The 23,932-nt window shown below is 38.0% G+C and overlaps 1 protein-coding gene across 1 annotated transcript in view; it reads left to right on the forward strand.

The window, feature by feature from the left end:
• The window catches only part of LOC115220712 (leishmanolysin-like peptidase), a 125,887-nt gene that overhangs the window by 73,924 nt on the left and 28,031 nt on the right, over positions 1–23,932 (forward strand). Inside the window, exons 4-7 of the mRNA XM_029790863.2 lie at positions 1,062–1,173; positions 2,415–2,581; positions 3,939–4,044; positions 17,034–17,131. Of these exons, the coding sequence (XP_029646723.1) occupies positions 1,062–1,173; positions 2,415–2,581; positions 3,939–4,044; positions 17,034–17,131 (483 nt within the window). The remainder of the gene's footprint in view (positions 1–1,061; positions 1,174–2,414; positions 2,582–3,938; positions 4,045–17,033; positions 17,132–23,932) is intronic.

Raw genomic sequence — 23,932 nt, forward strand, 5'->3', positions numbered from 1 at the left:
CTCTTTCAAGTACTCAATGTAATCCAGTTGACTGAACCTCATGCTTCAAACTAAAAGCAAAGAGAAAGAAAATTGTGGCTTTGTTCTTCTATCATCATCATCATGGCGAGATGGCAGAATCATTAGCATGTTGGACAGAATTTCCAGTGGCATGTCTTCGGCTCTTTACATTCTGAGTTCGAATCCTGCTGAGGTCAACTTTATCTTTTGTCTTTTCAGGGTTGATAAAATAAAGTACCAGTCAAGAATTGGGGTCCAGATAATTAACTTGCCTCTTCCCCCTAAAAATTGCTGGCCTTGTGCCTAAATTTGAAGCAAGGTGTTGTGATACAGTAGAATGTTTCCATATGCTGTATCTACATTCCAGTTTCAATCCATAGTTACACCTATTTACTACTCAAAGTTGGAACAGTCATGGATGGAATGACTTTGATCATAAGACTGCTTGATCATGGCTTATCTAGGATTAAACCACAACAGTACCATGTAATTGTTATTTTTTTTTCTTGAAACCCTTTCATGGCTATATTTCTGATATGGGTTTGATTATTTACAAATATTTATCAAAGCAATTTAGAATTAACACGAGCACTCAGAGAGTGCAAACCTCTGCCAAGGCAACACCAATGGCCTCTGAACAATTAACCAGAAGAGATTTTCAAAATGAGAATATCTGAAATAAACTCGATTGCTCTCACAAACAAGAATACTAAAAATGAACCCAACTGTTCTCAAAAACTAAGTAAAAACAAAACTGGAAAAATAATCCAGAATCCTTGTCTGGTACTGGATTGATCCCAAAATCTAATCAGTTTGTGCCAAACATACCTGAAAATTACATCCGAATCCATCCAGCTGTTCTTGAGATATCTTGTCCATAGACAAACAAACAAGCAAACACGACTGAAAACAATATCTCTTTGCTAAAACGGAGGTAAATATCCAATCCCAGAAAAAGAGTCAAACTCTTGACTCTCGTCCCAGTAATTCAATAATACCTAACCCGCTTGGCCATTGTTTTTCCTCAGCCAATAATCTATAATTCCTCTGTTTTATTCCAGGAAATGCAAATCAGGGAAGGTAGGCTACGAAAACCAAACACTATTTTGCAGAGGAGAATGTGACAAAAAAACCATCTGTGGTGACATCACCATACCTGAGGAACACCTGGAGGTAATAATCACTGCTTTACTTTATACTTACTCTATCTTACACTTTGTGGGAGTAAAAGGAATTTTATTTATTCATTTTTTTTCCTTTTAATACTCTCTTCCTCTTTCTTCCTCTCTTTAATTCTCTCCTGTTGTATTAATTAATTAACTGATTGGCTTGGGTCTAAATCTCTCAGTGGTGGTTAATTAAATGTTTAACTTTCCAGACTATTAGCATCATCTTTAGATATGTTCATTCATAAGGTTGGCCTGCGATAAGAGCATTACTATCCTTAGTTTAGAGATAAAGGTTCCTTGTTCAAATCCAGTTTGGTATTATGTATATATCTAGGAATAAAACCTCTGATGATAATTGGAGATCAGACCGGTCAGTGCATAGTCATCCTCTTCATTTGATGTCCACTTTTCCATGCTTGCAGATTTTCTGTGGCTGGATGCCCTTTCTGTCCCCAACCCTCACCTGTTTCCAAGGGAAGTAACATTTACCCATGGCCAGACATGTTTTTACTGACTATTGGAAATGAAAGACACTGCTTGTATGACAGTGATATTCATTTACAGCTATCACAATATACTAAGACAAGAACACACACACACACAAGCACACATGCATGCATACACAAACACGCACACACACACACACACACAACACATGCATGCACACACACAAACACACACGCATGCATGCACACACACATACACATCCACAAACACATGCACACACACAAACACACATGCATGCACACACACACACACACCACACACTTCTACACGGTTTCTATTTACCAGATCCCCTCACAAAGCTTTGGTCAACCTGGGACTGTGGTAGAGGATGCTTGCTCAAGGTGGTAAGCAGTGGGACTGAATCTGAAACCATGTGGTTGGGAAGCAACTTTCTTAACCACACAGGACTTGATGGGGATGCTGGCGTGGGTGAATGGAACGCAGTTGTATGGGCAGGTGTTGAGGAAACAGCTAGGTTTCTTTCTCTTGCATTTTACAAAGTTCAGCCTAAACAAATTAATGTGTGAAAGACAAGATAGGAATTTGGAAAGAAGTTTCTAAAAAGATTTCTAAACATTGAAATAGTAATCAAAGGGGTCCATAGACAGAAAAATGGTTGAGGACCCCTGGTTTAAAGACTTCTTGGTAGGGTCTCGTCTGATTTTAGGACACATTTGTTATAAATATTATACAATGTCTTTGATGAATAATTTTTGATGAAATATTTTTTGTTTGCAGACATGTTTTTGTGTTGATTGTGATGAAAGCAGCAAAGGTACAAGAGGGCCTGGGGTCAGCAATGCTGACTTCATCCTTTACGTAGCCACACTCTCTTCAGAACGTTGTCGCCATGGGAACACAGTTGCCTATGCAGCTTACTGCCAACAAGAAAGAGCTCTCGACAGGTAAGGAATGGAATCCCTTCCACATCAACCTCACTTCACACTAATGCCATAAAAGCAAGCAACAACACAAAACACCAACCCTTCAATCAGAAACACTTTTCTTTAGTTCTTTCTTCTTCTTCTTCTTCTTCTTCTTTTTTTCCCTTTCATCATTGATTCTCTCTCCTTCCTCTTTTTCTTCCCTCTGTCTACTTTCCCTTCCCTCCTCCTCCTGTCTTGTCTCTTTATTTCTTTCTCCTCCTCCTTTCACTCCCTCTTTTTTCCCCTCTCGCCCTCATTATTGTCCACATTTTTTGTTGTCACTTCTCTCTCTCTCTCTCTCTCTCTCATATTTGTTCCTTTTTCTCTATAATTTACAAACTCTCTTCAAAATGCCACAATGAATATTTCTAAAGCAGAATATCGCAACATCTGCTCACATAATTAGAAAAAAAATCCTTTAATTATTTCAAGAGCAATTTAATTAGGAAATAAAAAAAAAAAAAAGACTAAATGAAATTAGGGAGGAAAGAAATCTGTTAATTGTGAATTGTTAAACTGGATAACAGGACTTTATCCAGATCTTTGGAACAAACTTGCAATTCTATAAAAACACGTAACTGGCCGATTTATTGTTCTTAGGTAGAAGTTAGACGTTGTCGCTTTTTCCTTTTGTCTTGTTTTCAAACATTCTTAGAAATGTCACTGCAGTTCTGTCTATCAATGTTCTCCCTACCTCTCTCTCTCTCTCTTCCTCTCTCCTTCTCTCTCTCTCTCTCTTCCTCTCTACCTCTCTCTCTCTTTTTCTCTCTATCTCTCTCCCTCTTCCTTTCACCCTCTCTCTCTCTTTTTCTCTCTCTCTACCTCTCTCCCTCTTCCTCTCTCCCTCTCTCTGTCTATCCTTGTATGTTCGTCTATCAATTAGTGTCTCTCTCTAGCAATCTGCATCTGTCTATCATCTTGTATATATCTGTCTGTCATTCTGTGTCTATCCCTCTATCACTGTGTCAGCTGTTATTGTGTGTGTGTGTGTGTGTCTCTCTCTAACCCATAGTGTGTCTGTCTATCACTCATAGTGTGTCTGTCTATCAGTGTGTTTATCCCTCTATTATTCTCTGTATCTCTCTCTCTCTCTATCACTGTACATCTCTCCCCACCACTCTGTCCATCATTTTTTAAAGTCTGTCTAGCTTTTTGCTTGTCTCTAATCCTAACCTCCAAAGTCTCTATTATCCAGTCTCTAATTATCTAGCATTACATCAGTCATATCTGCCTGCTTGCCTGTCTGTCTGTCTTTCTTTCTTTCTTTCCTTCTTTTCTTTTCTTTCTTCCTTTCTTATTATTTTGTAAATTATATTTTCATAAATCCTCTCTCTAGGCCCGTTGCTGGATATTTTAGTATCTGTCCATATTTCCTATCAACAAGTCCACAGCAAACCAAACAGCTTTTGTCGACTATTAAACACGAAATCCTTCATGCATTGGTAAGTATCGGTTTATTGACAATTTTGCTAACTACCAGTAGTCCTCTCTATTTCAGCATATTTGTATGTAAATATATATATATATATATATGGTCTTTGTCTACTCCTTATGTAGAGTTTGACCCCCTCATGTACCTACATCTTACAACCATCATGGCATCTGATGTGGCTTTTTAAACCAGACAATGTTCTGAAAAGACACCCACATAGGTTGCACCTCTGATTTGGACCACCAGGAGTTACAGTTAAGTTCTGATCTTTGTGAATCTTAAAATGTCTTTTGAGGCCTCCATTAGATTTGCAAACCTTCTGGCATACACAGCATTCAAAAGTGTGCACAGACATATAGTCAGAATAGTTGGTGGAATTTCGTTTTCCATGCGTTCGCAGATGAGTTTTAAGGCCAGCCAAAGACAGGCATGGTCTGTCACAGATTGTGCACACAAAAAAGGCCATTGTCATTCACCTTCTTGATTGTTTCAGTCTTCCTTAGATCTCTTTTGAGTCTTACTTGCATTATCCTGGCCTCTTCCAATATTTTCACTCCACATTTAGAGCGTTGGCCTGAATACTTTGTGGGAGCCATATATATAAAAATATAATTAAGATACCATTAAATTAGGTACTTAAATTGAGGAACAATTCTGCCTCAGATATTACAAAAGAAACAATGTTAATATTTTTTATGTGCCACCAGCACGGAGGCCAGCTTGTTGCTCTGTCAACGATCACGCTTGTATGGTACTTTTAGTGCTCCACTAACATGGATGCCAGTCATTGAATTTGATTTCGATTCCGATTCACTTGCCTCAACAGGTCTTCGCAAGCAGAGTTTAGTGTCCAGTGAAGGAAAGGTACGCCTAAGTGGGCTGGTTACACCCCTGGCATAGGCCACAAGGTTATGGTCTCACTTGAGTTTGCCGAGTCTTCTCAAGCACAGCATATTTCCTAAGGTCCTGATCACTAGTCATTGCCTCAGTGAGGCCCATGTTCAAAGGTCATGCTTCATCACCTCATCCCAGATCTTCCTGGGTCTACCCCTTCCACAGATTTCCTCAACCATTAGGGTGTGGCACTTTTTCACACAGCTATCCACATCCATTTTCGCCACATGGCCATACCAGCGCAGTCGTCTCTTACACACCACATCTGATGCTTCTTAGGTCCAACTTTTCTCTCAAGGTGCTAACACTCTGTTGAGTATGCACACTGACATTACACATCCATCGGAGCAAGCTGGCACGTAAAAGCACCCACTACACTCTCGGAGTGGTTGGCATTAGGAAGGGCATCCAGCTGTAGAAACTCTGCCAGATCAAAATTGGAGCCTGGTGCAGCCATCTGGTTCACCAGCCCTCAGTCAAATTGTCCAACCCATGCTAGCATGGTTAGCGGACCTTAAACGATAATGATGATGATGATATATATATACATGTCTATAAATGTATATGTGTATATATATATATATATATATATATATAAATACATGTATACATATACATGTGTGTGTGTGTGTATTAGCTATTAGCAACAAAAGTAGTCTTCATAATGAATATTCATTTGCTCATCTAACTTAACTTGTTTTCAATGCTGTAAGCTGCAATGTATGTATATATGTGCATATATGCATATATACATGTATATATGTATGTATGTACAGATGGATGAATGTGTGTGTGTATGTGTATGTGAGTTGCCCCTCATGTTTGCTGGTTTGTAAACAATGGCTTCTTGCTGGTACCAATGATCTGCAGTCCAGCACTAAAGTGATTCTCACATGGGGTTCTTGACATGTTGTGCAATCTCTCTAAACAAAACAGTCCTTAGATGGTCCTCTTTGTTTCTAGTTCACTGCATGAAACATGTCTGGGCAGTTGTTTGGTAGACAGGGAGATTATTACCTCCCTTGGAAACAAGCAGGGGTTGGTGATAGGAAAGGCATCCAGGCATTAAAATGTGGATGATGGTGATGATGATGATGACGATGATGATGGGGCATCCAATCTTAAGTGTTTAGCATTTAATCTGACTATATCCAGCCAAAACATTCTACTTGTTTTACGTGCAAACTGGCCATATGTGACCTCTCATGCCTAACCTACAATGTTGTGTAAAAATAAACAGTCACATCACTAAAATCTTGAAGCCATGAGATAATGCTTGAAAAATTCGAAACAGTTTGAATAAATAAGCCTTATATCTCATGGGATAACCTGGATGCTAAATGGTTAAAAGACTGCTTCAAAGAGTCCTGTTACACTTGTCAAACCTATTCTGGCATCGAAGAACAGACATAAAACAATGATAACGAAGATGATGATATAACCTGGATGTAATTGAATATGGCACTTCTTTGTTTTGATGCATGAAGATTCTTGGCTGTAAGAGTAACTGTTGGGGTTCTTTAAAAAAAAAAGAAGAAACAGTTTGATCCTTCTTGATAATCCCAGAGACTTTTATAACATTTTTTTGTTGTTGTTGTTTTCATGGTTTTCTACTTCCATTCTTCACCAAACTATTCTCTTGCCCCTTATTTCTCTTCCTTACTCATCTCTCATCCTTTACTATTTCTCTCTTTATCCATCGAATCCCAGTTATAATCTTCTCCTTTTCCTTTCTAGTTTTCTCTTACTCTGGTTTTATGGATGTCATTTTCTATGGTTTAAGCACATTCACTAATCCGTCTGATGTTTGGGAAATTTCCTTTTTTCTACCAATAATAAATGTGTTGCCAATACAAAACCCTGCTATGCATCTCCTCTCCTAATGCTTTCACCACCAGAACACTTGGGCTGGTGTCATCAAAACATTTACGGGTGTTCAAATTAAATTTAATGTTGACTATCATCATCATCATCATCATTATTTTATTTTATTATTATTATTATTATTATTATTATTATTATTTGTGTGTGTGTGCACGCATGTGATGCTTGAGGTCTCAGCACTGCTTCTACTGGTTATGAAGTTTGTCCATTGAGAAGTTGTTTCTGTTTCATAGCATTCACCATGATTATGATAGCTTTGAGAATATGAACAAAACAGAAAAGAATAAAATATTTTGAATTGATTAGAGAACTAAAAAGAAAACAAAAAAAAAACATCTCTGAGCATGAGAGTGAAAATTACTCCTGTTGTTGTTTGAGGAACTGAAACAAAACAGCTGTCAAAGAGAGTCAAAAAGAAATTAATAAATATATATTAATTAATTAATTTATTTATTTATTTATTCATATATATATGTGTGTGTGTATGTATAATATCGATGCCAGCGCCACCCCGACTGGCTTCTGTGCCAGTGGCACATAAAAAGCACCATCTGAACGTGGCCAATGCCAGCCCCGCCTCGACTGGCTCCTTTGCCGGTGGCACATAAAAAGCACCATCCGAACGTGGCCGATGCCAGCACCGCCCCGACTGGCTTCTGTGCCAGTGGCACATAAAAAGCACCATCAGAACGTGGCCGTTGCCAGCTCCGCCTTAGCTGGCTTCCGTGCCAGTGGCACATTAAAAGCTCCAACCGATCGTGGCCGATGCCGGATCCTCCTGGCACCTGTGCAGGTGGCACGTAAAAAGCACCCACTACACTCGCGGAGTGGTTGGCGTTAGGAAGGGCATCCAGCTGTAGAAACTCTGCCAGATCAGACTGGAGCAGCCCCTGGCTTCAGCCCCGGTCGAACCGTCCAACCCGTGCTAGCGCGGAAAACGGACGTGATGATGATGATGATGATGATGATGATATATATAATTTCAATATGGAGCAAATAATTCATGAGAAAAAAAAAATTCATGAAAAATGAATTTACAAAGAGATCATTGACTCTTTTATTATCTAGTGTAACAATTTAAAAATGATAATAACAGAATCAATAATATAGGTGATTGCAGGCCCCCAAAAGAGAATTAAATAGCTGAAGGATTAAAATTAATCAAAGGACATACTAAGTATCTCTACCTGCTTGAAATAACAATCAAAACTCTTATTTAAATCACCAATATATATATATATATAGTGAGATAACAGGGTAATGATGTTAATAGGAAAGGTTAGGAAGGTAAAGGAAGAGGGTGAAATAGAATAAAATTAAATGAAAAGCAGCAGAGTAGAAGGAAGTCTGAGGAGGTTTAATTTTCTGCAGTAGTTTTGTGGATATAAATGTTATAAAGGCTCATGGATGTAAATTTATGGGGAGGGGACTAGTCAATTACACATCAACCCCAGTGTTTCACTGGTACTTAATTTATCGACCCCGAAAGGAGTAAAAGCAAAGTTGACCTCAGCAGAATTTGAATTCAGTTCAGAATGTAGTGACAGACAAAATACTGCTTAGTATTGCGTCCAGCATACTACAATTCTGCCAGCTTGATGCCTTAATAATAATAATAATAATAATAATAACAATAATAATAATAATAATAATAATAATAATAATAGTAGTAGTAGAGTAGTAGTTGTAGTAGTAGTAGTAGTTGTTGTTGTTGTTGTTGTTGTTGTTTCTGCTGCTGTTGTTGTTGTTGTTGTAATGATTATAATAATAATAAGAAGAAGACAATATTTGTTGTCATAGGTACTCTAGAAATGATATCAAAAGGGGCTGATTGCTACCTAGCTCAGTACAAGGAAACCCCAAAATGGCAGAAATTCAAAAGATAGTGCTCGTGGGAACTGCCCATATCCTACGCGAAATACTTTCTATGTAATCTCAAGTTTTAAGGCACACACAATTTTGTTATAGTTTCTTAAACACTCTCTAGAACAACTCTTTGTACAAAACCAAATATATGGCACCCTAGGCCTAACACCAACATGAACTTCCAACTTGATCTCTCTTGAGGTCTCTGGATGAGACTTGCAGCCAACTTGTCCAATGTAAAGCAAAAGTCAAACATAGAATAATAATAATAATAATAATAATAATAACAACAGTGTGTTTTAATCTAAGGAGAGGCCAGCAATTATGTAGGAAGGGGCTTAGCTGATACCACTGACCCCTTGAAAAAGATGAAAAGCAAATTTGACTTTGTAGGATTTTCGCATTTACATTTCTACCTCTTGGTCAGTTACCCAATTCCTCTGCATCTCTGCAAGTCACTTGCCAAACAAGTAGAACAACTACGACTCCAGTATTGCATAATATCATAGAATATACAATAATGTATATTCTACATTAAGCAAATTTTGATGTCTAAGTTGGTGTAGAAGTTAGTGTTGTATACAAGTGATCAACTGAAAAAGAAACAAGAAAACAAAAGCAAAAAGATTTATAAACAAGTTAAAAACATTTCTTGTTGCATTAAATTTGACAGAAAATCAAAAAGTTAATATTTCCTGACTAAACTGTCATTCAGAAAATATCTGATATGAAAGAAATGAAAAACAGGATAAATGGAAAGAAATTTGGAAAGAAAATTAAATTTTAAAAGAGAAATGAAAAAAAAAAATTTTAATCTCCTTTGTCAATCAATTTCCAAGAATCCTTTCTCACTTATGAATTGATCAAATTATCTATTTTATAATTTTGTATCGGGTTGCTACTGAATTCTAGCAAAAAGGTCATTATTTAGTATCTGTCTTGGAGAAACATGTCTTCTTATGATTATATTATTATCATGTCTAAGATCATTTTTCAGCACCTATTTGGTAAAATCTGCTTTAACACCATTTTGAACAGTATTTTGAACAGCATACATTAGAATTTTAATCTAACAAGTTTAGGAAGCTTTTAAAAACTCTTGACCTCCAGTTCACATTGAACCTGGAAGGAGATTTTATTCGTTTAATTATTTTGGAAGTGTTTCAGATCTGCTCTCTTTCTTTCATTCTTTTTCCCCTTTTTTTCTTTCTGAGAACCATTGTAGTTTGATTGGCACCTTGTTTCTGAGTCCTTAGTATTAGGTCCTCAACTGATAAAGGAAAAAAAGTATGCCAAAGTTGTTATTGTGCGTTATATTGCCAATGCAATAAGAAGCGCCAAGATTTTGCCAAACTTCTGCTTCGTTAAGAGATAAAATAAGATTAAAAAAAAAGTATGCTAATGATAATAATAATAAAATTAACCACAACATCATGTATGTATCTATACCCACCACACATACACCCACCACCATCACCATATTTCGTTCTATTTAGTTAGTTTCTAATAAGATTACACACACACACACATATACACATACACACATATACACATACACACGTGTGTGTGTGTGTGTGTAATATTAAAGATTAGTTTGATAGAAGGATAAATGGAATCTTTCAGCTTTATTATAATCTGGTTGTTCATATGTGTCTGTGTGTGATTGTGTGTGATTTGCTAGTGTGTATATGAGATGGTTTGTATGTGTTACTTGATGTGTGTGTGTGTGTGTATGTATGTAATGTGTATGTATATGTAATTATATAATATACATTCACTATTAATGTTATGAAGAAAGAAACGGAAAGTGTATTACACAATTTCTGTGAAGAAAATGTGTTAAAAGCAATGATGTCTTCAGTGCCAAATTGTCTACTTGGAATCACTTTTGGTGAATTTTGGATAAACCTCTTTATTTAATTTCCTTATAGAATGGTGAGGTGCCAATATTGGCAGCTTAGCTTGTCTTAACTACAACTAACTGGATTTGCAAAATGGTTATTTTTATAATGAAGTGAGATGCAAAAATAAGTGCAGAGTTAAACATTCCATCTAACAACTGCATGGAGCCAGGTTCAGTTTTGTTGTGCAGCACCATTCAAGTGTAGGCTGATGCCAGTGCCACCTGACTGGCCCTCGTGCCAGTGGCACACAAAAAGCACCCACTACACTGTCAGAGTGGTTGGCATTAGGAAGGGCATCCAACTGTAGAAACCTTGCCAGATCAGATTGGAGCCTGGTACAGCCTCCTGGCTTGCCAGTCCCCAGTCAAACCATCCAACCCATGCCAGCATGAGAGGCGGACGTTAAGCGACAACAATGATGATGATATATGTATATGAAGGTGCACAGCTAAGTAGTTATAGTATTCATCGGAGATGGTGTGAGAGGAAAAATTAAGTCATAGAATTCATATATACACACACTGACATAGAACCAACGTTGAACCCTTTATTCGTAATATTACCGAGTCTGGAACATAATTATGGTCTGTCTATAGCACTTACTCAGCATTACTTAACACCTTTGGGTCTCAATGACACCATTTTCTCTTATATATATATATATGGTGGTTGTCTACTCCTTATGTAGAGTTTGACCACCTCCTGTACCTACACCTTAGCACCATCATGGCATCTGATGTGGCTTTTTAAACCAGACAATGTTCTGAAAAGACACCCACGTAGATTGCACTGCTAATTTGGACCACCAATACCTGCAGATAAGTTCTGCTCTTTGCGAATCTAAACATGTCTTTTCAGGCCTCTGTTGGATTGCAAACCTTTTGGCATACACTGCATTGGAAGGTGTGCACAGACATATAGTCTGAATAGTTGGTGGAGGTTCATTTTCCATGTGTTCGCAGATGAGATTTGAGGCCAGCAAAAGACAGGCATGGTCTGTCACAGACTGTGCACACACACGCACGCATGCGTGCGTACACATAAATATACACATAGATATACGTATACACATACACACACACACACACATGCACACACACACCATCATCATCATCATTTAACATCCGTTTTCCATGCTGGCATGGGTTGGACAGTCTAACCAGGGCTGGTAAGCTTAGGGGCTGCACCAGGTTCCAGTCTAATTTGGCATGGATTCTACAGCTGGATGCCCTTCCTAATGCCAACCACTCCGAGAGTGTAATGGGTGCTTTTATGTGCCAGCAGCACATGTGCCAGTTATATGACCCCAGTATCTGCCACGACTATGATTTCACTTGGCTTGATGGGGTTTGGGTTAGGGTCATCTTTTGCCAATTAAACACATGCATTATTTATTTGATCTTCACTTTAGTTTCATTAATATATCATTTCTGGTTTATCTCTCTGTCAGAGTTCCTTTGTCACACAATGTGTGACATCTTCCCTACCTATTTCATTGTAGACCCTGCTTCTGGGTTTGAAACTATTTCTGCAGTTCCTCTACTGTTTCTGCTAGGAGGAACATGCTGTCACAATATATGACACACTACAGAAAGCTCAAAGAGCTATAATGAACAAATAGGGGACTGGGCAAAGAGCCCTAGCAGACATGTATCTATTTTAGAACTTTCTCTATTGAAATCATTATTGATCCTAACCCTGCTAAAAGCAGTCTCGGACAGGAAGAAGGTATGCACAGCTCCGGTTGAAGACATTCTTCTCTCCATATTAATGAATACAAAGTAAAGGGGTTTGTCCTTAATTACGAACTTCTAGTGCAGTTGTCTCACCAGAAATTAGGCATCTGTAGTTTCACGACCTGTGGAGTTACAATTATATATGGCCATAAGTATAAATACATGCGCACGCACACACACACACACACCACACACACACACACACCAGGTGCTACATAAAGAGCACTGGAGCCGGTGCTATGTAAAAACCACCCAGTACAATCTGTAAAGGGGTTACGGTTAAGATGGGCTTCCAGCTGTAGAAACCATGCCAAAACATGCTGGAATTTGTCAAAGTGTCTAACCCATGCCAACATGGAAGAATGGTAAATGATGATGATGATGATAACGATGACATACTTTCTTCATGTACAATAAAATAGTCATAGATCTCACCACAGCATCTAGTCCATCCTCTTCTCATTCGCTACAAACTCTGATCAAGAAACATCCTGATCTTCAATAATTACTTTGTTTTTCATTTAACTCTCAACAACAGCTTCACTTTATTTTTCTTATTGTCAAACATTCATAAATGAAACTGATTATTTGCGTATAGTCTTGTGTGTGTGTGTGTGTGTGAGAGTGTGTGTGAGTGTGTGTGTGTGTGTGTGTGTGTGTGTGTCGGGTTTCATAATGCATGGCAATATGGACTGCCACCTCTTTGCATTGATTCAAGTCTGAGCTGTGAAACAAAGAATTATTGCTGCCTTAATTGCAGTCAGTGCTAATGGTAGCATTGCTGCGATGATTACGGAAGAAATGATAAATTCTGACGTGATGATTGAATTCTTTGATGGCAACCAACCTTCTATAATCACGGAAAAACTAATTCTTGTAAAGATTATTACAAAAATATTGTCAAACTTTTGATTTTAAGAAGAAATGAATGCATGTTTCTTCTTTATTTACTGCAATTAAACTCTGTCAAAAAATTTGTTTCGATAAAATAAAATTTTAAAAATGGACAAAAGCAAAACAAATTTTGCTAAGAACTGTAATCAAAAACCTGGCAAGAAAGAAGCATTAATGAATCTAGAAATGCAAATCGGCAAAGCGTTTTTTGATGTCTTTAGAAAATATCGTAAACTGGCTTTCAATGAAATGCTTGTCTTGGTGATCTTGGTTTTGGTTATGTTGTGTTGAATATTTTTGGTGCGATGCTGTAACGGCAGTTATTTCCTCTGAATGGAAAAAGTAGCTTGGCATTAAAAGCATCAGCTTACCTGTGCTGGAGAAATTGCTGTGTTGGCATGGACAAATTAAATAAATGGATGTTGAGTGCTGGCTGAGAAAGTGCTGCTGCAAGCTTTCACTGGGAAAGTATTTGATGTAAAAGAAGAGGTGAAGTCAACATTGGGAAAATGTAACGAGGTCAGACCCCCAGCATGTTGGTCCCTAGGAAACAAAAGACAAACCCATTGGGCCGCGGGGGTGGGGTGAGGTGGTGTAGGTGGTGGTGGTGGTGGTGTTGTTGTTGTTGGTGTTGTTGTTGTTGTAACATGATAAACCTGTCCACATCATTCTAAAAAGGGATTCTAAATATATGAAATTTAGAGAGCGGGGAAACAGACATGAACTGGTTTCAGATTTTGGCACTGGGCCAGCAATATTACAGGAGGGTGTAAATCAATTATATTGGCCCCAGTACACAACTGGTACTTATTTTATCAGCCGTGGAAGGATGAAAGGCAAAGTCCACTCAGCAGAAATTGAACTCAGAACATAAAGATGACTGAAATGCCTCGAAGCCTGTTGTCCGTTATGCTAATGGTTCTGCCAGCTGACTGCCTTAACAGAAATTTTTCTTGATACAATAAAGTAACAGACGATATTTTTTAATTGCCAGCAGCAACATATTTATTTTCACCATTTTGTGTTAAAAAAATTTTTTTTTTAAATCATAGAAAAAAATTTTCATTTTTCTTTAAAGAAAGAAAATTAAAAAGAAGAAACATAAAAGTTTAGAACGGAAATTTCTTCAATAATTAAAAAAATCATTAATGAATACACTTAATTGGATTGATACAAACAGTCAGCTATTTGTTTAGTAATCTAACTTCCTGTTGACTTGGTCTGATATGTGTGCCTGTGTGTGTGTGCACATGTGTATATGTCTATGTGAGGGTATATATACTTTTATATGTATGTGTATGTGTATAAATATATGTATGTGTGTGTGTGCATATGTCTATATATGTGTAGGTTTATATATATATGCTTTTATATGTATGTGTATGTGTATAAATATATGTGTGTGTGTGTGCATATGTCTATATATGTGTAGGTTTATATATATATGCTTTTATATGTGTATGTATGTATATGAATAGATGTGTGTCTGTGTGTGTGAACAAATTGTTCCTTTGGGATTGTTCAAGTGATGTAATCCCTAACCCTAACCCTAACCCTAACCCTTATAAAAGTTGAAAATCAATTAACCCCTTACCCGGCAGAAACGAATATATGCATTTTGACCGAAATCGTTTTTTTCTATCTCTGGCGAGTTAACTCGTCAAAAGATAGACTCGCCAAAATCGACAGCAAACAAGTTCCTTCGTCTAAAAACGGGTTAACTCGTTTCTACCCAAAGTGGTAATTTAAAATCAATATTATTGAATTAAAATTCATAATAAATAAGGTTTGAAATATACCTCGAAATCACCATTCAAAACATAGTAAAATAAAACAATTAAAAAATATGTCTGAAAAAATACATTTATTTTCAAAATAATTGTTGGGTAAGGGGTTAAGGCTGTTGATAATTTTTTTTGTTTTTTTTTCCTCCATCTACAGAGAAATCGGTGAATGTAACATATATGTTATGTCTACAGCTTTTCCACTCAGCTTCAAAGCAACCAGATAATTAATTCATAAGAGTGGCCGACACCAGCATCACCCAACACACTTTCATGCAAGAAAGCTCAGATATAAACAGACATGCACACACATACACATGTATATGCACACATGCATACATACACACACCCACCCACACATATATATATATATGCACACTCACATGCACGCACACACATTTATATGCACACATGCAAACACACACACATGTATATGCACACACAAACACACTCACACACATGTACATGCACACACGCACACACACACACATGTATATGCATACACGCACACACACATACACACTCAATCACATGTATTTGCATGGACGCATGCAAACACACACACACACACACACATTTATATGCACACATGCAAACACACACACATGTATATGCACACACACTCTCACACGTATATGCACACATATACGAACACACACATGCACACACACACACAAACACACTCACACACATGTATATGCACACGCACACACACACATGTATATGCATGCACGCACACACTCAATCACCTGTATTTGCATGGACGCATGCACACACACACACACTCACATGTATATGTGCACACACATACACACATGTATATGCTCACACACACACACGCCATGTTTTCTGGAATGCAATTCAACATAGCATATCATGAAAACATGTGATGTATGCATTCAAACAACCTTACTACCTAAATCTTGTTGCATTCCGCATGGAATTTTTGGTCCTCCAGAATGTCTTGGTGTCTAAGTTGACCCATCTCATAGCATGGCACTAACCTGTGCATTACTAATTATTTCAAATAAATGACACTTCATTAGGTTACAGCTGTTTCTGCTATAAGAAGCAGTACAATCAGCAAGATGCTGCTCAACCACTCAGCTCTGAGTGCACTGCTTCTTAGAGCAGAAACAGCTGTGAGCTAAAGAAGTTGATTCCCTTCCTGTTCCTTTGACATTCAATGATTTATATTACACTCTTTACTTTCCTATCACTTTATTCTAAAGCTTATGTATTTTGACTTTTGACAAATGGCTGTTAGTATTGCTATACCTAGACAAGTTCATTATATCATCATCATCATCATCATCATCGTTTAACATCTATTTTTCATGCTGGCATGGGATGGATGGTTTGACTGAGGTCTGGAGAGCCAGTGGCTGCACCAGGCTCCAATCTGATCTGGCAATGTTTCCACAGCTGGATGCCCATCCTAATGCCATCCACTCCAAGAGTGTAGTAGATGCTTTTTATGTGCCACCGGCACAGGAGCCAGTCAGGCGGGCCTAGCATTGATCACATTCGGATAGTACGTGCCACCAGCACAGGGGCTAGTCAGGGGGTACTGGCACCAGCCACATTCAGATGGTGCTTTTACATACCAACCAGCATGGGAGACAGTCAGTGGGTACTGGCATCAGCCACATTTAGATGGTGCTTTTTACGTACCACCGGCATGGAAGCCGCCAGTCAGGTGGACCTAACATTATAATATAAAAAGATGGAATTAGCAAGCTTTAAACCAATTCACTACAATTGTATATCCAATAACAGAATTCCTGTATGTTAACATATGGTAGCCAATACATGTAGAGGAGCTTTGTAAAGCATCCTATAAGGTTATTACCCAGATGATAATATATAATATATATATATATAAAGTTGAACGGAATTGTGTTTTAATATAGCATGTTTGAAAGAAAAGCTGCTTTGTATTCACACACACACATATATATACCCATATGCACATTTTTAATTTTGGCATATACTCCTATTATATTACTTTTCTGTGTATTATTTGATGTATTTCAGGGTTTTACAGCTGGGCTGTATGCATTTTATCGAGATCAAGATGGTAACCCTCTGACCACTCGGGAAGGATATGACAATAAACCTATATACAACCGCACGTGAGTAAACTTCCTTTAATTGGTAGAAGCATAAGTGAAGAAGGGGAAAGTCTTTGCTGTATTTTGCTATGTCTAGTGTTCCAAGTTCAAATCCTGCCATGGTCAGCTATGCCTTTCATCATCCTAGGACTTTCATTCTTCAAAGATCAATAAAACGTATGCTTGAGTGCTGAGGTTAATTTATTTGACTAGAGATACTGTGATTGAGAAGAGCCGTCAAGCCAAGTGAAAAACAATCATGGATAATGCTGGTATCACGTAACTGGCACCTGTGCCAGTGGCACTTGGAAAGCACCTTTTGAGTGTTGGGCTGCATGGAGGCAATGACTGAGACCTTTGGCATTATGTTGTGCTTGAGAAGAAGACCCATCAAGCCAAGTAAAATCACAGTCGTGGCAGATACTGGTGTCACACAAATGGTGCCTGTGCCGCTGGCATGTAAAAGCACCCATTACACTCTCAGAGTGGTTGGCGTTATGAAGGGCATCCAGCTATAGAAACCATCCCAAATCAGACTAGAGTCTGGTGGAAATGAATTCCAAAAGACATAACTTATCCTTCAGGAATTGTCTTTGAATGACCTGGTTAAAACAGCCAGCATACAGGTTCCTCTCTGAAGATTTTCTGCTGTTCAGCTCTTCCCAGAGTTCCTTATTACTTATCAAATCATGGACCCTGTGCTGGTGGCACGTAAAAAGCACCCATTACACTCTCGGAGTGGTTGGCATTAGGAAGGGCATCCAGCTGTAGTAACCATGCCAAATTAGACTGGAACCTGGTGCAGCCACTAAGCTTACCAGCCCTGGTTAAACTGTCCAACCCATGCCAGCATGGAAAACGGATGTTAAACGATGATGATAATGATGATGATATATGTGTCATGTATCTGATATAGAATGTGAATCCATATCATACTTCACAGATTTGGTACAGCCGATACAGTATGCATATGTGTGTGTGGATGTGTCAGTGTGTGTGTAGCATGATTAGATTCCCATTAAATTCCACTCCAATTGCTCTTCTAGAAGATGAGACTCTAAGGCTGACACTGTTATGACTTGAATATGTTCTTCAGCAGTGACAAGTGCTGTCTTATTAGCATGGCTCATTGACTCAGACATTTCATGCCACGTGGCACCTGATGTTACGCCACCTTCAACATTGTACGTGAATGGAAGAAGACAAGCTAATAATGGTGATAGCAGTAGTGATGCTGTCAGTGGTTGATGTCAACGACACTTTGATACATACAATGCTAAAACCAAGGATGACGATAATGGTGGTGGTGGTGGTGGTGGTGGTGGGGATAGTGCTGACCATAATGGCATTGGTGCCAAGACTACAGACAATATAGACAGCTGCTTCTGTTGGTGATGATCTCAACCAATAAAACAAATGACTTCATTAAATATTTGTAATTCTCTGCAATGAGAACCCATAACTCTGTACATACAGAATGGTAGTGTGTGTGTGTGTGTGTGTGTGTGTGTGTGTGTGAGTGTGTGTGTGTGAGTGTGTGTGTGTGTGTGTGTTTGTGTATGTGTGTGTACGTGTGTACATACACACCTGGTTATGTATTTCCATATCTGAGTAGACACATATTACATTTTGGGTGATTTTGTTTTATATTTATGTCTTTGATTTTTGTGTAATTCATGTGTGTTTGTGTATTTACATTCGAGTGTGTGTGTGTGTGTGTGTGCGGGTTATATTTTATGTATCTTTACTTCAGAATAAAGCATTGATTTATATCTGATTCTTTATGTGCCTGTATAGCAGATGTGTGTGTGGGTTTGTTTCTGCGTATATGTGTGTGTGTTGTGTTGTCTATGTGTGCGTGCACGTGTGTGTGTGTGTGTGTGCGTGCGTGCGTGGTGTGTGGTGTGTGTGCGTGCGTGTGTGTGTGTTGCATTCATGAATGTATGTATCTGGAAGAATTCTTAGTCAGATGAATCAACCCCGGTCCATACTTTTTTAATCCCACATCACCAGTTCTGCTTACCAAAAGTGGCCCACTTGGCACCGTGCATTCGTTGTCGCATTAGTTTCAAAAAGTATGGACTCTATTAGTTTCTTTTGCCAAACTGCTAAGTTACAAGGGCTTAAACACACCAACACTAATTAGCAAATAGTGTTACGGACTCACAGACACACACACATTCACACACACAATCCCACATCACCAGTCTCTTTACCAAAAGTGGCCCACTTGGCACGTCATTCAGTTTCGTCATTAGTTAAAAAGTATGGACTCTATTAGTTTCTTTTGCCAAACTGCTAAGTTACAAGGGCTTAAACACACCAACACTAATTAGCAAATAGTGTTACGGACTCACAGACACACACACATTCAACAGGCTTCTTTCAGTTTCCATCTACCAAATTCACTCACAAGGCTTTGGTTGGCCAAGGGCTATAGCAGAAGACACTTAGCCAGGGTGCCATACAGTGAGACTGAACCAAGAATCATATGGTCAGCAACGATGTATCTCGAATCCCCTACACTATGGAAGAAATACATTCCTGAAAAAACTTCATACAGCATAATATTCTGAAAATGTAAAATTGATTTTCCTGCATGTTTCTGTAATAAACCCCTTAAAAGCAGACTCATGATGAAAGGGAGCCTTGCTGTCAACATCCCTTTTTATTTTGTTTTTTTTTATTGCATCAGGGACCACATTTATTCTTTTATTCTTTTGCTTGTTTCAGTCATTTTGACTGCAGCCATGCTGGAGCACCGCCTTTAGTTGAACAAATCAACCCCAGGACTTATTCTTTGTAAGCCTAATACTTATTCTATTGGTCTCTTTTGCCAAACTGCTAAGTTACAGGAATGTAAACACACCAACATTGGTTGCCAAGCAGTGGTGGAGGGACAAACACAGACACACACACACACACATATACAAGGGTGAGCCAAAAAGTAATGCCATTTTGTTTAGGACAGGTATAATTAATTACCAACTCAGGAACATGTATCATACATCAAAAGGAAGCTGGTCTTCTGTGGATCACCTCCCTACTTCTCAACAGTCACTATTTCTATCAATAACAATGTTCCACCTTCGAATGAGAGCATGTATCCCTGCCCTGTAAAATTCTGTTGACTGTTCTTTGAGCCACTTCTTCACTACAAAGTCAAAGAGACAACACCTTCTTTCAAAGGCTCATAACAAGTGATGAAACATGGGTTCATCATTATGAACCGGAATCAAAGAGGCAGACAATGGAATGGTGCCACCGAAAAAGTTCAAAACACAAAATTCAGCTGGAAAAATTATGGTGACTGTGATTTGGGATGCTCAAGGTGTCATTCTGGTTGATTTCTTGCCAAAAGGAAAAACAAGAAACTCATAATAAGCTTCATTTTGATGTATGATTCATGTTCCTGTGTTGGTAATTATACCTGTCCTAAACAAAATGGCATTACTTTTTGACTCACCCTCGTATGTATGTATATATATACACACATATATATATATATATATATAAATATATATACATATATGACAGGCTTCTTTCAGTTTCCGTCTACCAAATCCACCCAAGTTTTGGTCAGCCCGAGGCTGTAGTAGAAAACACTTGCCCAAGGTTCCACACAATGGAACTGAACCCGGAACCATGTGGTTGGAAAGCAAGCTTCTTACCACACAGCCATGCCTGCACCTCCCAGATATAGTTTTAAAACCAAAACTGTATGGTGTAATTTGGAGGAAATTTGGCTGCTATTTCGGGCAGATTGAGTGACCGTGTATAAAACTCCTAATGTAGTAACATCGATGACAATGATTTGTTTTTATCAGATCAATCAAAACTGCCCTGCATCCTCCCACTCTGCAAAAATATAAATTCTTCCTATATTTTCAAATATAACACTAGAAAACTTCCTGAAAATGCAAAAAAAAAAAAAAAAATTGAGAGAGAAAAGGAAAGAAAGAAATGGCATTTTTTTGTTGTTGTTGGTTTTACTTTATCTTTCACACCCACCACCCGCCCATCCTCACTCCAATCTAATAGAATTAGTCTACATTATCTTGTTTGTATGTTGGTTTTTTTTTTTTTTTTTTTTTGTTTTTCTAATTCCTAATTGAATTAATTTTCAGTGATGTCACACCAGCAGAGTATATCTGATTAGATTGGAGCTACTTGATATCCAATTCCTGAATTTCTGGATAAAAGCCATTATCTACTCTGCTGGTGAAAGGATTGGCTGGCGGCGGGGGCGGTAGGAGGTTGTTGGAGTGGGCATATTAGGAAAGCAAATGAATAATTAAAGGGAATCTAAGAAGTTGGAGGAGGGAGGAGGAGGAAGAAGGGAGGGTAAGGGGAGGGGAGGAGTGTTTGTTGGAATATGTGTGGTTTTATAGAACTGCATGTATATGCGTGTGTGTGTGTGTGTATTTATAGTTGAATAAATTTATATGTTTGTATAAACATACACACACACACACTCACGTATCTTTTCTCTTTTATTTGTGTCAGTCATTAGGCTGTGGCCATGCTGGGGCACCATCTTGAAGAACTTTTAGTTGAATAGAATGCCCACCCCACCAACACTACCACTCTACCACCACCACACCAGTACTTCTCTTAAACCTGATGCCTATTTTATTGGTCTCTTTTGCCAGACAGCTAGGTTACAGGAATGTAAAAACGCCAACACTGGTTATTAAGCGGTGGCGGGGACAAACACAATCACACACACACACACATACACACACACACACATATATGATGGGCTTCTTTCAGTTTCCATCTACCAAATCTACTCACAAGGCTTTGGTCAACCCAAGGCTATAGTTGAACCTGGAACCATGTAGTTGGAAAATAAGCTATATATATATATGTGTGTGTGTGTGTGTGTGTGAAGGCACATAGCTCAGTGGTTAGAGTGTTGAGCTTATAATCGTGAGGTTGTGAGTTCAATTCCGTGACCCGGCTGCGTGTTGTGTTCTTGAGCAAGACACTTTATTTCGCATTGCTCCAGTTAACTCAGCTGTAGAAATGATTTGTGACATCACTGGTGCCAAGCTGTATCGGCCCCTTTGCCTTTCCCTTAGATAACATCAGTGGTGTGGAGAGGAGAGGCTGGTATGCATGGGTGACTGCTGGTCTGCCATAAACAAACCTTGACCAGATTTGTGCCTTAGAGGTGCCAACTTTCTAGGTGCCATCCCATGGTCATTCATGACTGAAGCGGGTCTTGGTATTATATGGATGACCTGATTGATAGACTTAAAGATGTTGAAAACAGCTCCATCCATACCGTTGGAGTCCAGAAATGGTCTAATATGAATTCAGGCCACAACATCACCACCTGATCCTTAGATACATGTGTATGCATAAAGAACATAAGACACCAGTAAATGTTTACCTATCCATTGTAAATATCTCCATACATTCAAAATATCCATTGTGAGACCCTTTCTTAAATGAAAATTTCTATTTTCAGCCACAGGTTAAGAATGTGTGAGTGTGTGCATTAATGTTATATATGTTAATATTATATATATATATATATATATATATATATGTATATATATTTTTTTTGTTGGGGGGGGTGCAAGATTCTTTATGTGAGCTCATGGTTTTGAAGCTTCTTCTGTTGTGTCTGGGGGGAGTCATTTTCATTTTGTGCCTTATAATTTAACACACTCACCAGTAAAATTTCCACTTCTTTCTTATTTTTATTTTCCTAAAATTTTCATTGCATCAATTGAAAAGGTTGTAAGATGCAATGAAAATTTTACCACTGAGTGTGTTAAATTATAAGGCACAGAAAGAAAATGACTCCCCCCAGACACAACAGTATATATATGTGTATATATATATAATATTATATATATATATATATATATATATATATATATATAATATTTTATATATAATAGAAATATTAAAATTACTAAGTCTTTCTAAAGGAGATTACAGCAGCATTACTGGATATTAATAGTTATTGCCATACTAATATGGCAGTCTATAAATAAGACTAAATCTGTCGCTGATTAGCTCCAAGAGGCCGTCGCCTCTAGCTAGCTATATGACACACGAACCTGCGTCCATTACAACCTTCGAACTGGGGAGGTCAGCTGCTTCACCTTGCTAGTCAGACATCTGCAGACATGTTTCAGGGTTGTTGCCCTTTATCAATGCAGCGTAGTCAGAACCAGCAGGTGTTGCTATTGACCGTCTGTTCGAAGATTTTATTTACCTAGTTACAGTGGAATACATCCACTTGTTTTCAATAATAGAAATATTAAAATTACTAAGTCTCTCTAAAGGAGATTACGGCAGCATTACTGGATATTAATAGTTATCGCCATACTAATATGGCAGTCTATAAATAAGACTAAAGCTGTCGCTGATTAGCTCCAAGAAGGTTGTAATGGACGCAGGTTCATGTGTCATATAGCTAGCTAGAGGCGACGGCCTCTTGGAGCTAATCAGCGACAGCTTTAGTCTTATTTATAGACTCCCATATTAGTATGGCGATAACTATTAATATTTTATATATATATATATATATATATATATATATATATATATATATATAATATTTTATATATATGTATGTGTGTGTATGTATACAGCAACATTCGTCCTAAACCAGGACTGCCATGCTATGTTGGCAAACAATCTTTAATGGGGAATTTTCTTATATATTTACGTTTATGAATTTGTGTTGCAAGATTCCTGATATGGAATCATGTGTTGAAACAGATATTGTTGTATTTCAAGATGGTCATTTTCTTTTGGCTCTTTATTTATTTGCCAAATAAACACACGCTATATATTTGT

The sequence above is a fragment of the Octopus sinensis genome, linkage group LG17, assembly GCF_006345805.1.
Source record: "Octopus sinensis linkage group LG17, ASM634580v1, whole genome shotgun sequence".
Classification (NCBI taxonomy): Eukaryota; Metazoa; Mollusca; class Cephalopoda; order Octopoda; family Octopodidae; genus Octopus; species Octopus sinensis.